The sequence below is a fragment of the Stegostoma tigrinum genome, chromosome 28, assembly GCF_030684315.1.
Source record: "Stegostoma tigrinum isolate sSteTig4 chromosome 28, sSteTig4.hap1, whole genome shotgun sequence".
Taxonomy (NCBI): Eukaryota; Metazoa; Chordata; class Chondrichthyes; order Orectolobiformes; family Stegostomatidae; genus Stegostoma; species Stegostoma tigrinum.
In genome coordinates this window covers 30,879,075-30,898,723 of record NC_081381.1, presented here as the reverse complement: position 1 = coordinate 30,898,723, position 19,649 = coordinate 30,879,075, and the positions used below count along the sequence as shown (strand labels likewise).

Here is a 19,649-nt window from a genome sequence, read left to right as displayed (position 1 = left end):
CTGTAGTAATACCTTTGCGACAGGCCAATTTCAACTCCTGATTCAACTTACACCCTACATCCAGACTACTGTTTGGGGGCTTGTAGATAACTCCCATTATGGTCTTTCTACCCTTAGAATTCCTCAGCTCTATTCATACTGACTCTACATCTCCTGATTCAATGTCTCCCCTCGCAAGGGACTGAATATCATTCCTCACCAACAGGGCCACCCCACCCCGTCTGCCCTTCAGTCTGTCCTTTCACTAGCACGTATAGCCTTGAATATTCATTTCCCAGGCCCTGCCCACTTGAAACCACGTCTCAGTTATTCTCACAACATCATATTTGCCAATTTCCAAATGAGCCTCAAGCTCATCCACCTTATTTCTTATGCTTCGTGCAATCGTATATAATATTTTAAATTTGTTTCTCCAATTTTTGACTCGCAGGCCTGTCTGCCTCTCAGACTGGCAGTGTCATCTGTCTCAACAGTTTCTAAGAGAGTCAATCTGTTTACACTAGGTGCTTCGCCTGGGGTCTCTTGTACTTCATTTATGTCTTCCTTCCTCATCGTCATCCTCCTTCTCTCTTCTAGTATCCTTGGTGTAATGACCTCGCTGACAGCCCTGTCCAGAAAATTCTCGTTCTCTCGGATGAGCCTGAGGTCATCTAGTTCTTTCTTCAGGGCTGCAACAACCTCTTTCAGAAGCTGAATGTGTTCACACTTACCACAGCTATGGGAGCCAGAAACATCATCAGTGTCCCTGACCTCCCACATCATGCACGCAGCACACTGAATCAGCTTGGCAGTCATGTCTTCACCTCTTCAACAGTGGCGTAATCTCCTAACTGAGCCTCTTCACCAAAAACTCCTGAACCAAAGACTCGCACTTTACTCACCAGGAACTTCCCTCAACCCTTGTTTTTGCTGTGAGTCTGTGGACTCTTAATTAGGTTAGAGGAGGAGGGTGGGAGAGAGGACCTACCGTGTAGGACCTGGGGTCAAGAACACACCTACTTAAATAGCACTCGCACAACTTCCCAACTTCCTCTCTGCCCTGACCTCACGTCCGTCCGGCTCCCGCTACTCTCTACTGCAAAAAGGCCGGAATAAGAGGGGCTGAGATGTCTACTTCTGCTTGTACTTTGTATTTTATTAATTGGCCTGAGAAGTGTCTCATAGAATCAGTCAGGCTAGCCATCAAAATTTCAGGAGGCTGAGGGAAAAGGGGCCCACCCTGAACAAAACATCTAGCGTTGAACCCATCTGTTTATTTGGCCTGTCAATCACTGAGATTTAAAAACAAGAAGTGGATATGAATTGCTGAGATAGCAAGAACTGCAGATGCAGGAGACAAAGTTAATACAGTGTGATGCTGCATGACCTGCTGTGTTCTTCCAGCTCCACACTGCATTGACTCTGACTCCAGCAACTGCAGTATTTGCTATCTCCGAGTGCCTGAAAACCCCACTGTGAAGCCTCTCCCAAGGATGCCCACCTTGAGGAAGTCGCCCTGCTCTCCGGAATCCTCTGATGCTCCCTGACCTGCTGAGTTCCTCCAGCTCCACACTCTATTGACCGTGAATTGCCAAAGCTTGTTTAGCTGTAATCTCTCATATAACACCTGAATGTTGCTGTGCAAGCGCATACTATCTGTATGAAATGGAGGTGAAAATGAAGTTAAAAAAGGTCCGGGACTGTTTCAGAGATTACGGCTGGTCAGTCAGAACAATACTCCTCCAAGGGGCTGGTCTGTAGTGTTAGAGGTAGCATGCTGAGGTTTCCAAAAGTAGTCTGGAAAGTTGCCAGATTCTTTCTAAATGTAAACTAAGAACAACTCTTGTGCGGTCTGTTCTTGGAGGTTGTTAGTTTTAACTTCTAACCATCTGAAAACACACCAATCCATTTTATTGACATGAGAAGTTTCTCTCTGGGAGCCAGGTCACTTAATGCTGGTACAAACTGTGGCCCATTTTAAGCAAGCTCAGCTCATAGGCTCTGCAAAGAGGCTTCAGTTTCTTGTTTGTGAAATTTAAGGAAACTAAGAACATTTGTTTAAAGAGCAGCTGGGACATGCCCAGGCTGAATTTAATTTTCTAGGAGAGCGATCAAGGAATGTAATAGGTTTTAAACAATAAAGAAAGTTCTTACAACAGCAGTTCCACTGGGTTGGGTTTGCAAATTGGAACTTTGATACAATGAGTCTCGTTCAAAAGGACATAACAGGATCCCTGTTTAGTGAAAGAACCTCCCCTGGTTCAGGTAGAGAAACCAGGATAAAAAAATAGGTTGAATATTTCACTTATGTTACAAAATCCTGCTTTGTGACAGACTGTTCTCTGAAAGGAAGTTCAGCTGTTTTCTTAGGGAAGTTCTAATGTATCATTGTCAAGATCAATGCTTCCACAAGAGTTTATCTGATATTTTCTCTGGTATCATGAGCTGTAAAAACATTATACATTCAGCTCTGTCAGCTGAAGTTCTGCCTGTAACCCAGCTCTCTCCTTTTGCAGAGGCTCCTTTAAACTCGAACGCGACCAACCCTTGGTCAGCTGGCCTAATGTGTCTCCTGTCTTCACTCCATGTTATTTTGTAGCTGATTAAATTTCTACCCATCACAATATTATTTCAAAAGCATGTTGTTGTCGAACAGTTTTCATTCTTGGGGATTTAGGCTGTGGACTACACTCAGTTACACCCTGTTAACTGATTATAGCTTTGAGAAGAGAATAAACCACAAAAAGCAAGTTGACATTTAAACAGGAACCACTGGAAAACCAGGCGATTGAAATAGGCAGTCAAATTGGGTTCAAAGATAACCAGAGAAAGACATAAAGTATTGGGATAAAGACAGAGAATGCAAGGTTTATATTTAGACACTAACCTGGAAACCTCATCCACAATGGTTCTGGCTGCGAGCACGAAAGAAATGAAACACAATCATTTCCCAGTGTTAGTATTCCTGTACTTCCCTCTCCCCCAACCCTCTCTTGCCAGACTCAAAATGAGAGTGGAAGCCCCAAAAGCTCAGTTTACAAAATGGTTAGTACAGTATTCCTAACTTTGATTTGATTTAATTTATTATTGTCACACATATCTGGGTACAATGAAAAGTTTGTTCTGCATGCATTGCAGGCAGATCATACCATTAAAAGTGCATAGGAGTCACACAACAGATTGTGGAATACAATGTTACAGCTGCAGAGACGGTGCACAAATAACGAGATCAACATTACATTTAAGATTTGATAGGTCCATTCAGAAGTCTAATAACTGCAGGGAAAAAAGCTGTTCTTGAGTGTGTTGGTTTGTTGTTTAAGCATTTGTATCTTTTTTTAAAAATTACTCATGGGATGTGGGTGTTGCTGGCTAGGCCAGCATTTCATACTCATCCCAATTGTAAAGACTCAACTACATTGCTGTGGCCCTGGAGTCACAGTGGAGGCCAGACCATGTAAAGATGGCCATTTCCTTCCTAGAAGGGCATTAGTAAACCAGACGAGTTTTTCCAACAATTGACAATGGTCAATTCATGGTCATCATTAGGGAACAAAATAAACCACAAACAGGAAACACTCATCAGTTCAAATTCCCACCATCTGCTGTGGCAGGATTCAAGCCTGGGTGCCCAGAACACTATCTGGGTCTCTGGATTAATAGGTCTAGCAATAAGACTCAGCCATCACCTCCCTACCATGGTAGACAAACAGGAGGCTGGAAGAGCACAGCAAGCCAGGCAGCATCTGGAGGAAAGGAACAGTCAAAGTTTTGGGTATTGCCCTTCTTCAGGACTGGAAGTGAGGGTAGGGGAAGCTGCAGGTAATGTGGGGGTGGAGGCATAATGATGGCGATATGTGGACACGGGTAGTGGGGGCGACCTGGCTGGTCGATGTGATGGATGAATCTGGTTGGTGGCTGGAAGGGAGGCTCAGAAGGGAGGAAGTGGGGCTGGAAACTCGGGGATGGGGTGGGAAGGTTAGTTGAAATTGGAAAACTTAATGTTGAGTTCTCCAGACTGAAGTGTACCCAGGCAGAAGATAAGGTGTTTTTCAAATTTACATACCGAGTCACTGCGACACTGGAGGAGGCAGAGGACAGACATGTCGGAGGGGGAGTGGGATGGGGAGTTCAAATGGGTGGTGACTGAGAGGGTAGGTTGACTGTTATGGGCCAGGTGAAGATGCTCAGTGAAATGGTCACCTAGTCTATGTTTGGTCTCACTGATGTAGAGATGGATCTCCACCGTTGTCTGCCTGACAGAACTCATTTGACTTTCTTCCTTCATCCAACACCACCAAGACAAGATTACATGTTCATTCATTCACTCATTGTTTGTGGAACCTTTCTTATTCCTTTATTCTTTGATGGGTGTCACTGCCAACGACAGCATTTGTTGCCCATCCTGAATTGTCCTTGAACTGAGGGGCTTGCTAAGCCATTTCTAGAGGCAGTTAGGTGTAAACCCCACTATTGTGGGTCACAGCACACAGCCAGACCTGTGTGACCTTCTTTTAGGAATCCAGGTGAGTTCACCATTCCTGAGACTAGTCTGATTCCAATTTCTTTATTCATTGAATTTAAATTCCATCAAGTTACCACTTTGGGATTTGATTCCATGTCCTCTGAGCAATATCCTGATCTCCGGATACTAGTGCAGTGGCAATATCATTGTGTCAGTGTTTCCTTTTAACCCTGTAATCACAGTAACTGATTCATACATATAGACAACAGTTACATTTGAAATAGACAAATAATATCAAACATACCACCACGTGACTGGAATTTTACTGATTTCAGTTACTGCAGTGAGAAATAACTAAATATGAATTGGATAAGGTGTGGGTTAAATATATTCTGTGTGGAAGTGGAGAGGATATCATAAGCCAGGTTACCTGAGATGATTAGAAGGATTAGTACAAAAATAAGATTAAAAATGAAACAACTTCATAAAGTCAAAAACTAGAGAAGGATATAAAAAGAATAAAAAGAAAACCTCAGCAATTTGGATTAGACATGTGTTGGTCTGACAGGGGTTAGAATACTTCTCTATTGTTAAATTCAACACTTTTTCAACAATAAGCTAATAGCCTGAAACCCAAACTGGTTTATGGGGATTTAAGGTGTTGATTAGCTACTCAATGAGGAGATCATTGTGCACAATCCCCAAAGTTGCAGGCTATTATGATTAGAATTTTTAAAATGAAACTTGATCAGGGAAGGTGTAATTTTATTCCATTGACGTAATGTGGTTGGTGGGGGCCCGGCTGTGTTTGGATACCTCACAATCACACATCAAAGGAATTGTGATCAATCAAGTTGGTGAGTTTCATTGACTGCTCACTCAGCTGAACACCTGCCCCATCTCACAGCAGCAAAATGAATAGTAAAAAGAAGTCTTATACCATAGAGAGTAGTATCCTTATCTCTGGGCCAGAAGCTCCATGTTCAAGTCCTACCTCTAGACGTTATGGCTGCAGAATGTTGTCATAATGTGGCTAAACAGGTTGACTGTCAATCTGTAAATCCTTCCATTAGGCCTAAGGCATGTAGTGAAACAGGGAGAGTTTCTTGGTCAGCTAGAAATGTATGGTACTTGTACCCCAACAGCCTGCCCCCACCCACCAAATACCCACAAAGTGCTGAAGGGTCATCGCCATTCTGAGGGACTACATGCACAGTGGCAGAGACAACTTCCTCTTTCCTCTCCAAAGACAGAACGTGCTTTTCTAACTTGCAACAAAAATTATTGCCTTGGATATTTAAAAAAAATTCTGAATCCACTTGTGGCAAGCTCATATTTATGTAGTTATGTTTATTATTGCATTTGCCAACAACATGCTTTTATTTTGCATCCTTAATGTAGGAAAAAGTCCCAAAGCACAGCATAGGAGTGCAATCAGACACACAATTACATTGAGCCAGACATTAAGGCAGGCAACTAAGATCTTGGTTGGGGATGTAGGTTTTTAGAAACTCTTTCAAGATATTGAAATAGTGACAGGGACGATGAGGAAGGGAATTCCAAAGCTTAGCGTTACCTGGCTGAAGGCATGACCACAAATGCTAGGGTGAAGGAGACTGGGGATGCACAGAGTTAGGAGAATATGGAATTCTTTGAGGAATATGGGATGGAGAGCAGTGATCATGAGACCATAGATCATAAGAAATAGAAACAGGAGTACACCGTTCAGCCTCTTGAGCTTTCTCCTCCATTCAATGGCTGATTTGACATTGCTCATGTCCACTTTCCTGCATATATCTTTAACCCTTGATTCCCAACTTATCAAGAATTTATCTGTCTCGGTCTTACATACCCACAAGGACTCTGACCCCACATTTCACTGTGGCTAGGTGTTCCAAAGATTCACAACCTTCAGAGAGAAGAAATTTCTCATCTGTCTTAATTTGGTGCCTCTTTATTCTGAGGCTATGCCCTCCTGTCCTAGACTCTTCCACAAAGGGAAATGTCTTCTCAGCATTTACTCTGTTAAACTTCTTAAGAATCCAAATGTTTCTATGAAATCACCCCTCATTCTTCTAAATTCACTTTGATTGTGTGAAGCAAAGTTTTAAAATTGAGCTATTGGCAGGTTGCGAGTTAATGTTGGTCAGTGAGCCGACTGGTGAAGGGTAGACAGAATTTAACATAGACAAGAGATATTTGATAAGCTCATTTTTTGGAGGTTTTATTTTAGATTGTTGGCCAAGAGAACATTGAATTTTTAGTGAAGATGCTGCTTGACCTGAGTTCTTTTGTTGTCAGCATTTTCAAATTTATTTCAGATTTTCAGCATCTGCAGCATCTTACTTTTGTTCGAGCATTGGATTAGATAAGTCGAGAGGTAACAAAAGCAAAGATGAGAATTTTAACAGCAGATTGGCCGAGACAGAAATGGTCATGTGATATTATGATGGAGAGAATGTACGATGACGCTGGTTAAATAACATTGCTTAATTCATTCCCAGAACGTGGGCATCACTGGCTAGGCCAGCATTTATTGCCCAGGAGTAGTAGTTAAGAGCCAAACACATTACTGTGGGTCTGGAATCATATGTAGGCAAACAAGGTAAGGATTACAGATTTCCTTCAATAGTGGACATTAATTAACCAGATGGGTTTTTCCCAACAATCAACAGTGGTTTCATGGTCATCATTAGAGCTATATTTCCATATTCTTTGCTGAATTGAAATTCTACCACTGACATAGTGGGAATTGAATCTGGGTCCCGAGAACATTAGCTGAGTTTCTGGATTTCTGAATTTCTATAATCTAGCATTAATATCACTAGGCCATTGCCACCCCTTGCAGGGTTGCAAACAGATTGACTGAGCCAAAGAGTGGGCCAAGGTGTATCAAAAATTCACATTGCTTCACAGGAACTAATGGTCTATTTAAAGCTGTGCTGTACCTAGTAAGAATCTTTGTCACAAAGAGGGGTGCACACAAATAGAAGCCTGGATATTACAGTGTCATTGTTCTCTCATTTGTTACAATTGCTTATGTGGATATTCAGCAGCGAAAGGTGCACTTTGAATGATATAGAAAACAAGGGTGATTTGCAAGAATACGGATATAACTATGTAAAGTTCTCTTCTGGCCAGAATTACATGTTGGAGTCTAGTGTGAACAACTAAGTACCTGGCTACAAACCGTACTATAGCTATCAGTTTCCCACTAATGTTAAAGAGATATGAATCTTGCTCCAACATCATGGATTTCAGTTGGTTATAAAACATTAATACTTGGACACAAAGGGGCATTTCCTGATAATTGAACTCAATCTTGTAGCAAATGCCCAGAATCACTTAACAAGCCCAGAGTGCATTCTGTCTGAATGGATCCTACAATGTAGTGTGTATCTGCATGATTGAGTCAGCGAGGATGCAGGTAAAAGGCTCACTTGTTAAGAGGAATGTAAAGCATAGCTCGAGCACAATGTTCATGCATCTCCATTACAAGCAGCCTTTCAGAAATCTTTCATCATTTGCTTCCAACATCTTACATACAGAACAAGAGAACAGCAAAGTCTTAACACCCACTGGAGCTACTTAATAAGACTTTGTTTGCTGATGAGCCTTGAGAGTGACGAATACTTTCACAAAAGTATGCAGTTGCCGTCTTCCTTTACCCTGCTGCTTTGTAGTCACCATGCATCACTTGTCTGTCTTCTGTCAGCATAAATCGAAGCAAACAGTATAGCCCATCATATTTTATCTTTTATATAAAAGGAATGTGCTTGACTGATCAATGGCAACACACACTAGTTGGATTGAACACTATCAGAGATAAACTGAAGAACTCTCAAAATTTGATTATCCTCAATGAGAAGACATTCATCTTATGTACCAGGTACCTTCGTCTAACAGAAAAGTAAATTAAGTGCAAATGGACAATTTTCATCAACCATGATCATTTGAAACTGTCCAGTATTATTGAATTGTTCTTTGTTACAGATGTAGGAGCACAAATCCCTGTTGGAGTACTATTTAAACATTGTAGGTTATCTCCATAAACAAGATGCACAAAGCTATAATAGATTAACAGGGCCTGTTACATGACATTGGAAATCTCAAATAAGAGAGCATATGATAGAAATACAAATCAAGTTGGTTCATACTTTTGAGGTCCAACATTAATTCAAAGTTAACATGTTAAGTACCTTACTGAGCTGGCAGAACCACACCAAATACAGTGGCTAACATTTGCTGTGTAGCTGTCAGAAATATAATTTGTGATATTGCTAAAAAGTGACACTTTAGTCAAAGATTTTCATCTTTCAGTCATCAGGACAATTTGCAAGAATTTCAATTCAAGGGGAAAACCAATAGTAATACTGTAAGAAACAGGAATGCTGATTGGTTGGCTATTGGACTCAGATGTAGAAAATACATCTGTCATATTCAATCTAGACCTTGGTATGCAGGGGACAGTTTCAAAATCAGTGGACAATACAAAACTTGGGAGAATTGTTAACTGTGAAGACAGTGTGGAACTTTAAACGACATTGACAAATTCTGGAGAGGCTAGATAGATGGCAAATGAGGTTTGATGTGGAGAAATGTGAGGGGACACATTTTGTGTACAAAGAAACTAGAAAGATGATATACAACAAGGGGTACTCTTCTAAACTGTTAGCAAGAACAAAGAGGCTTACATGTATATGTATTTAAATAAAGATGGTAGGACAGGTAGAGTGGTTAAAAAAAGTATACAGCATTCTGGATAAAAACCAAAAGAAGTGTAGATGCTGTAAATCAGAAACAAACACAATAATTGCTGGTAAAGCTCAGGTCTGGCAGAATGTTCTGAGAAAGGGTCACCAGACCAGAGACGTTAACTCTTGATTTTTCATCACAGATGATGACAAATCTGCTGCACTTTTCCAGAAATTTCTGTTTTTGATACAGTATTCTGGTTTAATTAATAGGTCACAGTGTACATGAGATGGAAAGCTATGAAGGACTTATAAGACATTGATTAGACCTCAGCTTGAATACTGTGTACAGTTCTGGGTGCCACACTATAAGAAAATTGTAAATTCATCGGAGAGATTGCAAAAGAGGTTCATTAGAATAGCTCAGAGATGAGACACTTCAGCTATGAGGAAGGTGTCAAGACATTGGGGCTATTTTCCTCGTGAGGAGATTTGCTGGACATTTTCAAAATCATGAAGAGTTGGGACAAATGGACAGGGAGAAACTGTTTCCACTCGTAAATGGATCTGGAGCTAGATGGTACAGTTTTAAAATGTTTTACAAGAATATGCAAAAGAAGAAAATATCTTTTTCACATAGCAAATAGTTAGCATCGGAAATGTTCTCCCTGGAAGTGTAGGTTCGAGAGACCACTGGATAATTATTTGAATAGAAACAACGTGCAGGGTTACAGGGAAAAGGCAGGAGCTGGCATGGAGTTAAAATTCTCAGAAAAATACATTGAATGGCCTCCTCCTGCATGGTCACAATTTTTTCATTTTTTTGATCAGTCTAACAGAAGTTTCTCAGATTGTAGTGATAGGGAATGTTAGTGTAAGGCTGCGTTCATCAATGACCCAGAAAGAAAATAGTCAATATGCAAGGAAAACTGATGCAAATATTCTATGTTTCCCACAAAAACAGTCATAGCTAGATCCCAGACAGATCCTCATAACATAACACATTCTACTTGGAAGAAAAGATTAGAGTCAAGGAAAGGTTGTTTAATGTAAGTAGTAGTTCAGGAGAAGGGTGGTGGTAGCTGGGTTTCCATTCAGTGAAGAAACAGAAAAACCTCATTGGTCTGGTGGACAAAGGATGGGCCCATCATTGGTTTAAAAGAAGTGGTTAGGGCTAGAAAACAGCAAACTGTCAAACGAGCCAAGCATCAGGAATTGCAGATGTAGATGAGAAAAGGCTGAACAAGGGACGAAAAAATAGAAGTTGGGGGCAAAAACTTCAAAAGGCATGAACACACAATGGACCTATTCTGACAGTTCTGTCTGAACCTTGAGAAGGAGCAAGAAACAGTTCATGCTGGAAATCTCAAAAAAGGGGAGATTAAAAAAAAGCAAATGGTAGAAATGCACTGGGGTGAGCAATGTGCTTGGGACCCACCTGAAATATTAACCGAAATTCCAAACTTAAGTAGCTTAATGAGTTATTGGAATAGCAAACAGTACAAAAGTTAATGAAACAGGGTTGCAGGACTATCAGCTTGAAGATCTCCAGAGTGAATAAATGATAATCAGTGATTTGGTGTTAGGAAGGGAGTGGAGGGTCAGGGTTTAGGCAATGATAGGAGGTGTCAGAGTGCATACTCAACCATCAGAAGAGCATGGAGGTCTGTTTGACAATGATACCACTAGTCAGTAGTTATAAGGTCAGTTGTAGGAAATGCAAATCCATGAAGTGTTTCAAATCAAGTGTCCTACTGATCTTGAAAATGTTGCGAAGCCTGTTGTTAAATCTGTTAATAACTCTTTATGCAGCAACTGTGCTATTACTAAGGTAAGTATTCTAAAGCTGTCCCCTTAATCTTTTTAAATGGTTTATTACAACAAATTAATGCACCTCAGTTGACTCAAGTGTACCTACAGCAGCTGATGCTCATGCAACAAACAGCTAACATTTAAAGAGATAACAAGGTGTACAGCTGACGAACACAGCAGGTTAAACTGCATCAGAGGAGCAGGAAGGCTGACGTTTCGGGCCTAGGTCTACGCCCGAAACGTCAGCCTTCCTGCTCCTCTGATGCTGCTTGGCCTGCTGTGTTCGTCCAGCTCTACATCTTGTTTTCTCAGATGCTCCAGCATCTGCAGTTCCTACTATGTCAGCTAACATTTAAACATTGTTTTGACTTCACATAATTATAATTACTTGTCAACATGGAAAGCTTCATCTGTATAGGAACCGGAATGTAAATGGTTCCTGTAAAGAGTCAAGGGTGTTCAGGAAGAGAGAAATCAGAGAAAGGCAGATAACTAGAACAACAGTCTTTAAAAGGAGTGAATTAGAGGGAACACGAGAGGAGTTGCAGGGAGTTGACTGACTGTTTAGACAGACCAATGGAAATAGGTAAAATATTCCAGGAAGTAAGGCATTCTAATTAAAATAACTCCTTGGTTAAATGGTGACAATTCTGTATTTTGAGTGCTTAACTGCATAGGACATACTATTTGCCTTGTCTTCTACCGAAGAAACTTAACCTACAGTGATACTCATTGCCTCAGCACTTTGTCCAAACTGACATTTTTCATATGGGCATTCACTGAAGTCAGATGACCTAAGGTTCTAAGCCATACCTGTTCCTAGCTGCTCTCAATATGTTCATACATACATACAGACTCGCCTTCACCACAGACCAAGAACAAACCTGGGATCTTAAGTGTTTTATCGACTCTTCACAACTTTAACACTTCTTTTCTCCTAAAGGACTGTAGAAAAATGCAACTTGCTTTTACTAATGGTCTATGGATGCTGGGTCAACTGGAGCTTTCAATACTGATTCCATCTTTGACAGATACTAAAGCTAAACTAAGCAATAGTTTAGATAAAATCAGCCAAGATCTACTGGAATAGCATAGCAGGCTCAGGGATTAAATGGCAAACTGTATTTCATGTGTTTCTTTTAAAAGAATTTAAGCATTCCTGAAAAGATACAGAATTCACACAACTGCTGCTTGGTATGAGTTACTAGTTCTATTTATTTTTTTTAGCTTGGAGGCTCAAGTACAAGATGTACATTTCAATTTTAAGCTTTACAAAAAAACCCTTGCATTCCTCAAAATATTGACACGGGAGAACCTTGAAGGCAAATATTTCAGAACTTGAATTTCAGGACAGTTTATATCACATCTTTTCTATAGTACAATACTGAACATATAACCCTTGTTCCATGAAAAGGTATCAATAGACATTTGCTCTACTGAGTCATTTTGTCATTTGTTGTTTACAGGTCAATTTCAGCTTCTTGCTTTACATAAATGTAACCAGTGTCTGAACAAATAAAGTTGTCAGGTTGGGATTATGTTTAACCATTTGAGACCAATAAAAATGAAAATACAAAGTTGCCTTTTAGTAAACGTTCCTCGTGTTTGATTGTGAAACAAGCCTTTGTGTAGAATGAACTAGGTTTACAAGCTAAAACAGCATTTTATACAATTTTGACAGGGTTAGAATGGCTTTTAAACATGTAGAATAGTTTAGGCAAATTTTAATGGGACAAATTAAAATGATCTGAAGAAATATAAGAAAACCATATAACTGAAACTGACAGTGCTTTGCTTTTGTCAGTTAGCTCGAAGAATCAATAAGGTTGCTGTCTTTTCTTCAAAGCTTCAGCCAGATTAGTTAGAAGAGCTTCCTGGCTTGATCTGTCCGCAAGTGATGCCACAGACCTGTGAACCAAAGGAACAGTTAGATTGGTGAAGGACTGCACAATAACCTTCTGTGAAAATCAAGTCTGCATAATAACCGGGTGGCTTTAATACAACACTATAAACAACTAATTGTGGTACCACCACAGATGTTTGGTGCAACAACCGATGACAGTAGCCACCAGCTTAGGTTCATCATTTTCCTTAATTCTAACTTGCTTCTATTGCTACTCAAACATTCCTCAGGTGTGCATTCTTACTCCTTTCAGAGAAACTGCTCTTTACAATCTATTGTGTTCATTATAACAGAACACAACATATGCTTAAAGTATCACATGAATTTTTTTTTGAAAAATCATTTTAGAAGATGCCAACCATTCATTTATCCATTGAAGGTCCTTTGCTAGATTAGAGTTCAAAATTTGGTGAAAAAGTTTAAAACTTAGAAATGCTAGTATGTCTAATGGAAAGGGAACTGGGACACAGGATGGGCAAGAGTCACCGGACCCAAAACGTTAGCTCTGTTTTTTGCTTTCACAGATGCTGCCACATCTGCTGAGCCTTTCTAGCAACTTGGTTTTTGTTCCTGATTTACAGCATCCACAATTCTTTCGGTTTTTACTGGAAAACAGGATGTATGATTATTATCTAGTTTCAGATCAGCAAATCCAGATTTCAGACAAGTTCTGCAAAAACTGGGTAAATTGCCTAAATATGAAATCTGACTGAACTCATTGTAGAGGGCAAATTAAGAGTTAAAGTTTGAAAATCTAAAATTAATGTCATGAACTCTCGTGTAGATACTATTAGATCCCATTGATCATCATCTGTCAGCTCACACAACGTGCAATACACTGTTACCTCTCGCTAACATGTCCACCATATCCACAGGGTGAAAAGCTGTAGGTATCTTGTGGTCTGTTGATAAGCAATGTGACGTTTTGCAGAAAATGGTTGAGAGGTTAATGAATTTCATTGTGCTGTGAATTGCATTGTTATGTGAAACATTACACTAAATAGCAGTTTCCAGCGTCAGAACTACTTCAACGACAAGGTTCCTGTACACCAGTTATATTTAATTTGCACCCACTGATATAGACTAAACTAAATCACTTCAAGAACCTCATCCTAAGCTAGAAAATGAATTTAGGTGTTATTTCAAATGGAGAAAGCAAGAATCTGGTCATGTGTGACTGGCCTCCCACTGGCTTCAGTTTGATCCTAGAGGAACTGAAAAATATTAAGTTAATTTGTGCACATTCTCAATATTTGCTACTTAAGCACTCTAGCATCATTATACATTAAATGATTGTAATTTTTCACATTTTATTATGGTTAAGAGAAATTGTAGCAGGCAACCTAAGGAATTCCACCCAAAAGAAACAAAACAATAGCCCCTGTTTGTCAGTGATGTAATGCATTCACTGAAGGCTTCTAGTAAATCCAAGGCATTTAAGCAAAGCATATTTGGAACTCTGCTAAGGAAGCACACCAGAGGAAATTTATTAGATGAATACCTGGAATGAGCGCAGATTGTCTTACAAGGATAGGATGGATAGGTCGGGCCTATTTCCACTGGAGTTTCAAAGAGTGAGGGGTGATTTGATTCATGTATGTAAGATTCTGAATGGTCTTCATTGGGTGAATGCAGAAAGGATGTTCTTTCTTATGGGTTAGTCCAGAATTTGGGGACACTATTTTAAAACTACAGGTAAAACTTTCAGGACAGAGATGAGACATTTTCATGTCTTAATCAGGTAATGTCACAAGGATGCACAGTCTCAGAAATGAATATTTTTAAGACACAGGTGGATGGTAGTTATGCAGGAGAATCAGAGATTTCAGAAGTAGATGGAATGTGAAATCTGAGACACAAATGCATCAGTAATGTTCTTTTGAATGGCACAGTAGGCCTGCAAGTGTACTCTTGCTCCTATTTTCTATCTTAGATAGAAGATACAAAATCTTCTTAGATCCATGCAATACAGGCTTAATAGTTCTTTCCAAAAGAAAAGTAACACATTTTCTTGCACTTTCCAAATTATTACTTTTTAAAATGTTGCTTAAGTCTGATTGCACAGCAAGCTTGACCTATGCTAGGAAATTTCCTCTTTAGCTCGGTGTCTAATAGTATTCTTTTGCCACTTAAATTTGAATACAGAGCAGACCCTGGAATGGCTGCAATTCACATTTTCGGGAGAAGTGGTGCAAAATAAAGCTTAAATCCTGAGCAATGAGCACGCCAGCTGTAAACATCTGCAACTGACAATATTGGCCTGTTATTAACATAACTACTACAGCTTTTTAACACTTTAGAGTCACATTTAGATCAAACTTTACACTATGCAAAACAGTAAAACAAAGAAGTGGAAGGCTGTGGTGCAAATGTTAACAGAAAGCCTGTAAACAGAATGGGTATTTAGAGATTATGATGCAGATTGATTGGATGGGTAAGTTCTATGTAAAAAGCTTGAGTCGCATGATTTTGTGTTCAGTAATCAAATGTTGAAAGCCAACAAAAAACAATTTTGTTGATTGGGCTCCCATTAGAATATGATTAGTTTATGTTCAAAGGATAGTCAGCTACACAAATATCATTTGTTTTCAAATACTAAGAAAATTCATTCAGAATATTCAATGTTGTCGTTGCTGTACTTTTACGTTCTTTTCAAAGCCAAGCTATGGGCACAAATTACAGATACCCATTGAGTTCCAATACATGCACAACAAACCATGCTGGGAATTCCCAAACTGACAAGCTTACGTGTAAAAATGTAATCTCTTATGATCTGACTCATCAATTTGGCAACATAGCTTTCACCAAGCAGCCTGTTCCATTTGCCATGCAACAGCAAGCAGCTATCGAGGTCATTCTTCTGTTAAGCACAGAGTGAGCTTTTACATTATTTCATAACCTCACATTGTAAACATTCATTCAACAGCGTCAAAACTGCCGCATACTCAATAATGAATCAAAAATTAACACTTATTTTAACTACTAAAACCACATAAATGCATTTGACTTGGCAGCTAGAGGACCTTAACCCAACTTTAAATACAGGTCAAAGGTAGGCACCCATTCAAAAGCTACTCTGTTAAAATTATGTTACCTGAGGCTTCAAATGGGTGCATCTTGTACATGAAACTGCACAAACAGAGAGGGGTGTTGCACTAAAACCTAACAACAGTGAGATGCATGACAAACCTGTAAAATCTACAATTTAATTGAAACATTTGAATATAGCTGTATCCCCTCAAAACGACTGGCTCAGTTGGAGAAAGTACATGATGTTTCCCCTCCTACACTTCTCTTTTAAAAGCCTTCACTTCTGCTTGGATACTGCACCTTTGATCAAACAGTCTTTGTTAGCATGCACGTTGGACAGTTTGAAAACTATTTGAACAAGAGAACACAACCAACCTTGAATCATATCCACTAACTTTCTGGCTTGACAATTGGATAACAATTAGGAACAAGACATCCTGGAAAGACATAACAAAGTGTGGAGCTGGATGAACACAGCAGGCCGAGCAGCATCTGAGAAGTCAGCTTCTGTACTCCTAAGATGCTGCTCGGCCTGCTGTGTTCATCCAGCTCCAAACTGTGTTATCTCGGATTCTTCAGCATCTGCAGTTCCCATTATCTCTGATCACATCTTGGAAAGACTATCATTTGGTGCCCATCCCTAATGGTTGTAGAAATCACAGAAACCCTACAGCGTGGAAAACAGGCTATTTGGCCCAACAAGTCCACCCTGCCCCTCCGAAGAGCATCCCATCTTACTCATTCCACTCACCTTACATTTCCCTTGTCTAACCCTCCTAACCTAAACACCCCTGGGCACTATGGGCAACTTAGCATAGCCAATCCACGCAGCTTGCACATCTTTGGACAGTGGGAGGAAACTGGAGCACCTGGAGGAAACACACAGACACAATGAGAATATACAAACTCCACACAGTCGCCCGAGGCTGGAATCGAACCAGGGTCCCTGGCGCTGTAAGTCGGCAGTGCTAACCACTCAGCCACTGTGCCGTCCAGGTCCTTGAGGAGGAGATGGTGGTGAAGTGCCTCCTTGAACCTCTGCAGTCCATTTTGTGTAGGCACACCCACAGTGCTGATAGGAAAGAAGTTCCACAATTTTGATTGAGCCAAAATGAAAGGCAGTGATATAGTTCTGAGACAGAGATTGTGGAGCTTGGAGGTGAGTATTGTCATGTGCCTATTGCCTGTCCTTTAAATAGTAAAGGACATGAGAGTGGAAGGCCCTGTTAATGGAGTGCTGACGAGTTGCTGCAGTCCATCAGGCATACAATACACACTAATGCCTCTGTGCATCCGTGGTGGAGGTAACAAATATTTAATTTGGTGAATGGGGGAGAAAGGGCAGATCCAATGGCCTGCTTTGTACTTGACGGTATCAAGCATCTTGATGTTGCTGAGACACACTCATCCAGGCAAATGGAGGGCATTCCATCATACCTTTTACTTTGCAGATGGTAGCTGTGTAGAGTGAGGAAGTGATTTATTGGCCACTTATCACCCCAAGTCTGAAGGATGTCCAGATCTTGCTCCAAGTTGACATGGACTGCTTCAAAATCTGAGTTGCTGCAAATGATGCTGATGGTAAAACCTTGATTATAAACCAGTATAGAGTTTCAGCCCAAGTCCCATTGTGTTAAATTTTGCCAGGAATCCTTATGCTGCATTGATGTCATGGCAGTCACTCTGACATCCTCTTGAGTTCCACTCTATATTTGGACCAAAACTGTAATAAAGTCAAGAGCTAAGTAGTCCTGGAACCCAAAATGAGCACCAGTGATCAAGCTATTGTTGTGTAAGCGACACTCAATGATTACTTTCATCACTTTGCTGATGTGCAACAGGGGGCTGATGGGAGGGTAACTGATCAGATTGAATTTCTCCTTTTTTTGTCGGGTTGATACCAATGCTGCAACTGGACTGGAATAGCTATGGTTAAGGACAAAGTACTTCAGATGAAAGATCATCAGTGCCCACAGTCTTAGCAGTATCCGATGTCTTTCAACATTTCTTGATATAATGGGGAACAAATCAAATTAGTTGAAGACAGGCATTGGTGATGATGAGGACCTCAGAATAATCAAAGATGGATCATCCACTCAGCACTTCTGACTGAAGACAGCCCCGTCTTTTGCACTAACATGCTGTGCTCTCCACATCCTCCTTTGAAGATGAAGATGAAGATATTCATGAAACCTTCTCCAGTGAGTTGTTTGATTGCCTACTATCACCATTCATGACTGGATCTGGCAGAACTTTGATCTGATCCATTAGTTGCGAGATTACTTCAGTCTATCACATGCTGCTTCCCTACCTTCACATGAAAGTCATCTTTTGTTTTATATAAATCAGTAATAGCATTTCTCTTTTAATTCTGTTTAGATTCAACTATAAACTGAAAGACTTAACGACACTTTGCTTTGGTACGGTGCTATATAAATACAAATCTTGACTGCACTGAGGACAATGCATTTAACAGGAACAATAATTGAGGAAAACAACTGAGTTAGGGATACAAGATTGATAATGTCCGCATTTCAAACAATTTAAATTTTAAAATACAAGTAGTATGAAACAGTGAAACAGTTCCTCGTGGAATTCATTAGTTTCGGAATATGAACATGCACCATATGGATGGTCCTTCAGAGCTCAGAACCTGCCCATATAAAATGGACTGTTGGATGCAGAAAAAGTTACATTCAAATGTTCGACACGACTGCTGTACATCAAGATCTAAAGTTATTGAAGCATTTGTTTACAGAACGTGTATGCAAGTATTGTGTTCACTCTGCAGTAGAAGCAGCAGCTGCCTTGAGTGAGGTGAGTTAAGGGTTAGATTTACCAGCTAAAAACCCATGCAAGGGGAATAGCTGATCAGTTCAGCTTAGTTAAATTGTGGTTAATCACATCGTAAGCCTCACAGGCAGATACCTGGGCACTTAATTATCAGGCTGGATGAAGATCTGGCGCTGGGTCAGTACTTGAGACAGTTCCCTCTGTAACTGCTTAAGCTTTTGGGTGTCTGGTAAATCATCAACTGATCTATAAAGAGGTTTTAGTTTTACGAGAACAAGGAGAAAAGTGAAGATGAAATCCAGAAAATGAACAATAAAATTAAGACCAAGAAGTGGAGACAACTATGTAAAAACTTCAAGAATGCGGTTATCCTTCATATACAATAGCCATTTCAATGAAATCACATATTACTTTTGAAAACCACCTCAAAATTGAGAAGTTAAAGCTCTTAAATTAAACTTTGTCGGTGTGACTGGTTATTTTGAACAGTTCAACCACTGAATTCTTTCTATTTGATGGTTTCCACACATACCTTACCAGAGTCACAAGACAGTTATTCTGGCATAGGTAGAAATTCCCCCAAAAAATTATCCATGGTAGGTATCTTCTTTACCATTGCCTAAGTAAATTTCCTAAACAAATTCTTGCCCACAAAACAGGAATCTCAGGTATCTCTGCAGGAGATGAAATAAAATCACTCAGGTCACTGCAACTTGCAGGATCCCATGCCATGGACAGCATCATTAACAGCGGGATATTCCCTTTGATCCCATTTTGGCCTCAGCCATTCCACACTCAAAGTGCCTTGGCCATGAATTTAGTTCTTCCACTGATAAAACTGAGCCAGTAAACAAATGGATCCAAGCAGCATCTGGTCAGAAACTGAAAGAAGTGTAGGGTGATTAATCCAAGAAAGGGAAGGGGGTGACAGGAAAAAAAACAATTTGGGTGGGATGAGCTAAAGAATACTTAA

At 40.0% G+C, this 19,649-nt stretch overlaps 1 protein-coding gene across 2 annotated transcripts in view; it reads right to left on the bottom strand.

Moving 5' to 3' along the window:
* Positions 1 to 12,145: 12,145 nt before the first annotated feature.
* capzb (capping actin protein of muscle Z-line subunit beta) overlaps positions 12,146 to 19,649 on the bottom strand; it is a 111,349-nt gene continuing 103,845 nt past the window's right edge. Inside the window, exons 9-10 of one of the 2 annotated variants that reach the window (XM_048561626.1) lie at positions 18,812 to 18,922; positions 12,146 to 12,858 (exon numbers count right to left, since the gene is read on the bottom strand). In XM_048561626.1, coding sequence (XP_048417583.1) covers positions 18,820 to 18,922 — 103 coding nt within the window. In that variant the 3' untranslated portion in view covers positions 12,146 to 12,858; positions 18,812 to 18,819. The remainder of the gene's footprint in view (positions 12,859 to 18,811; positions 18,923 to 19,649) is intronic. The other variant, XM_048561625.2, reaches the window with a different exon arrangement.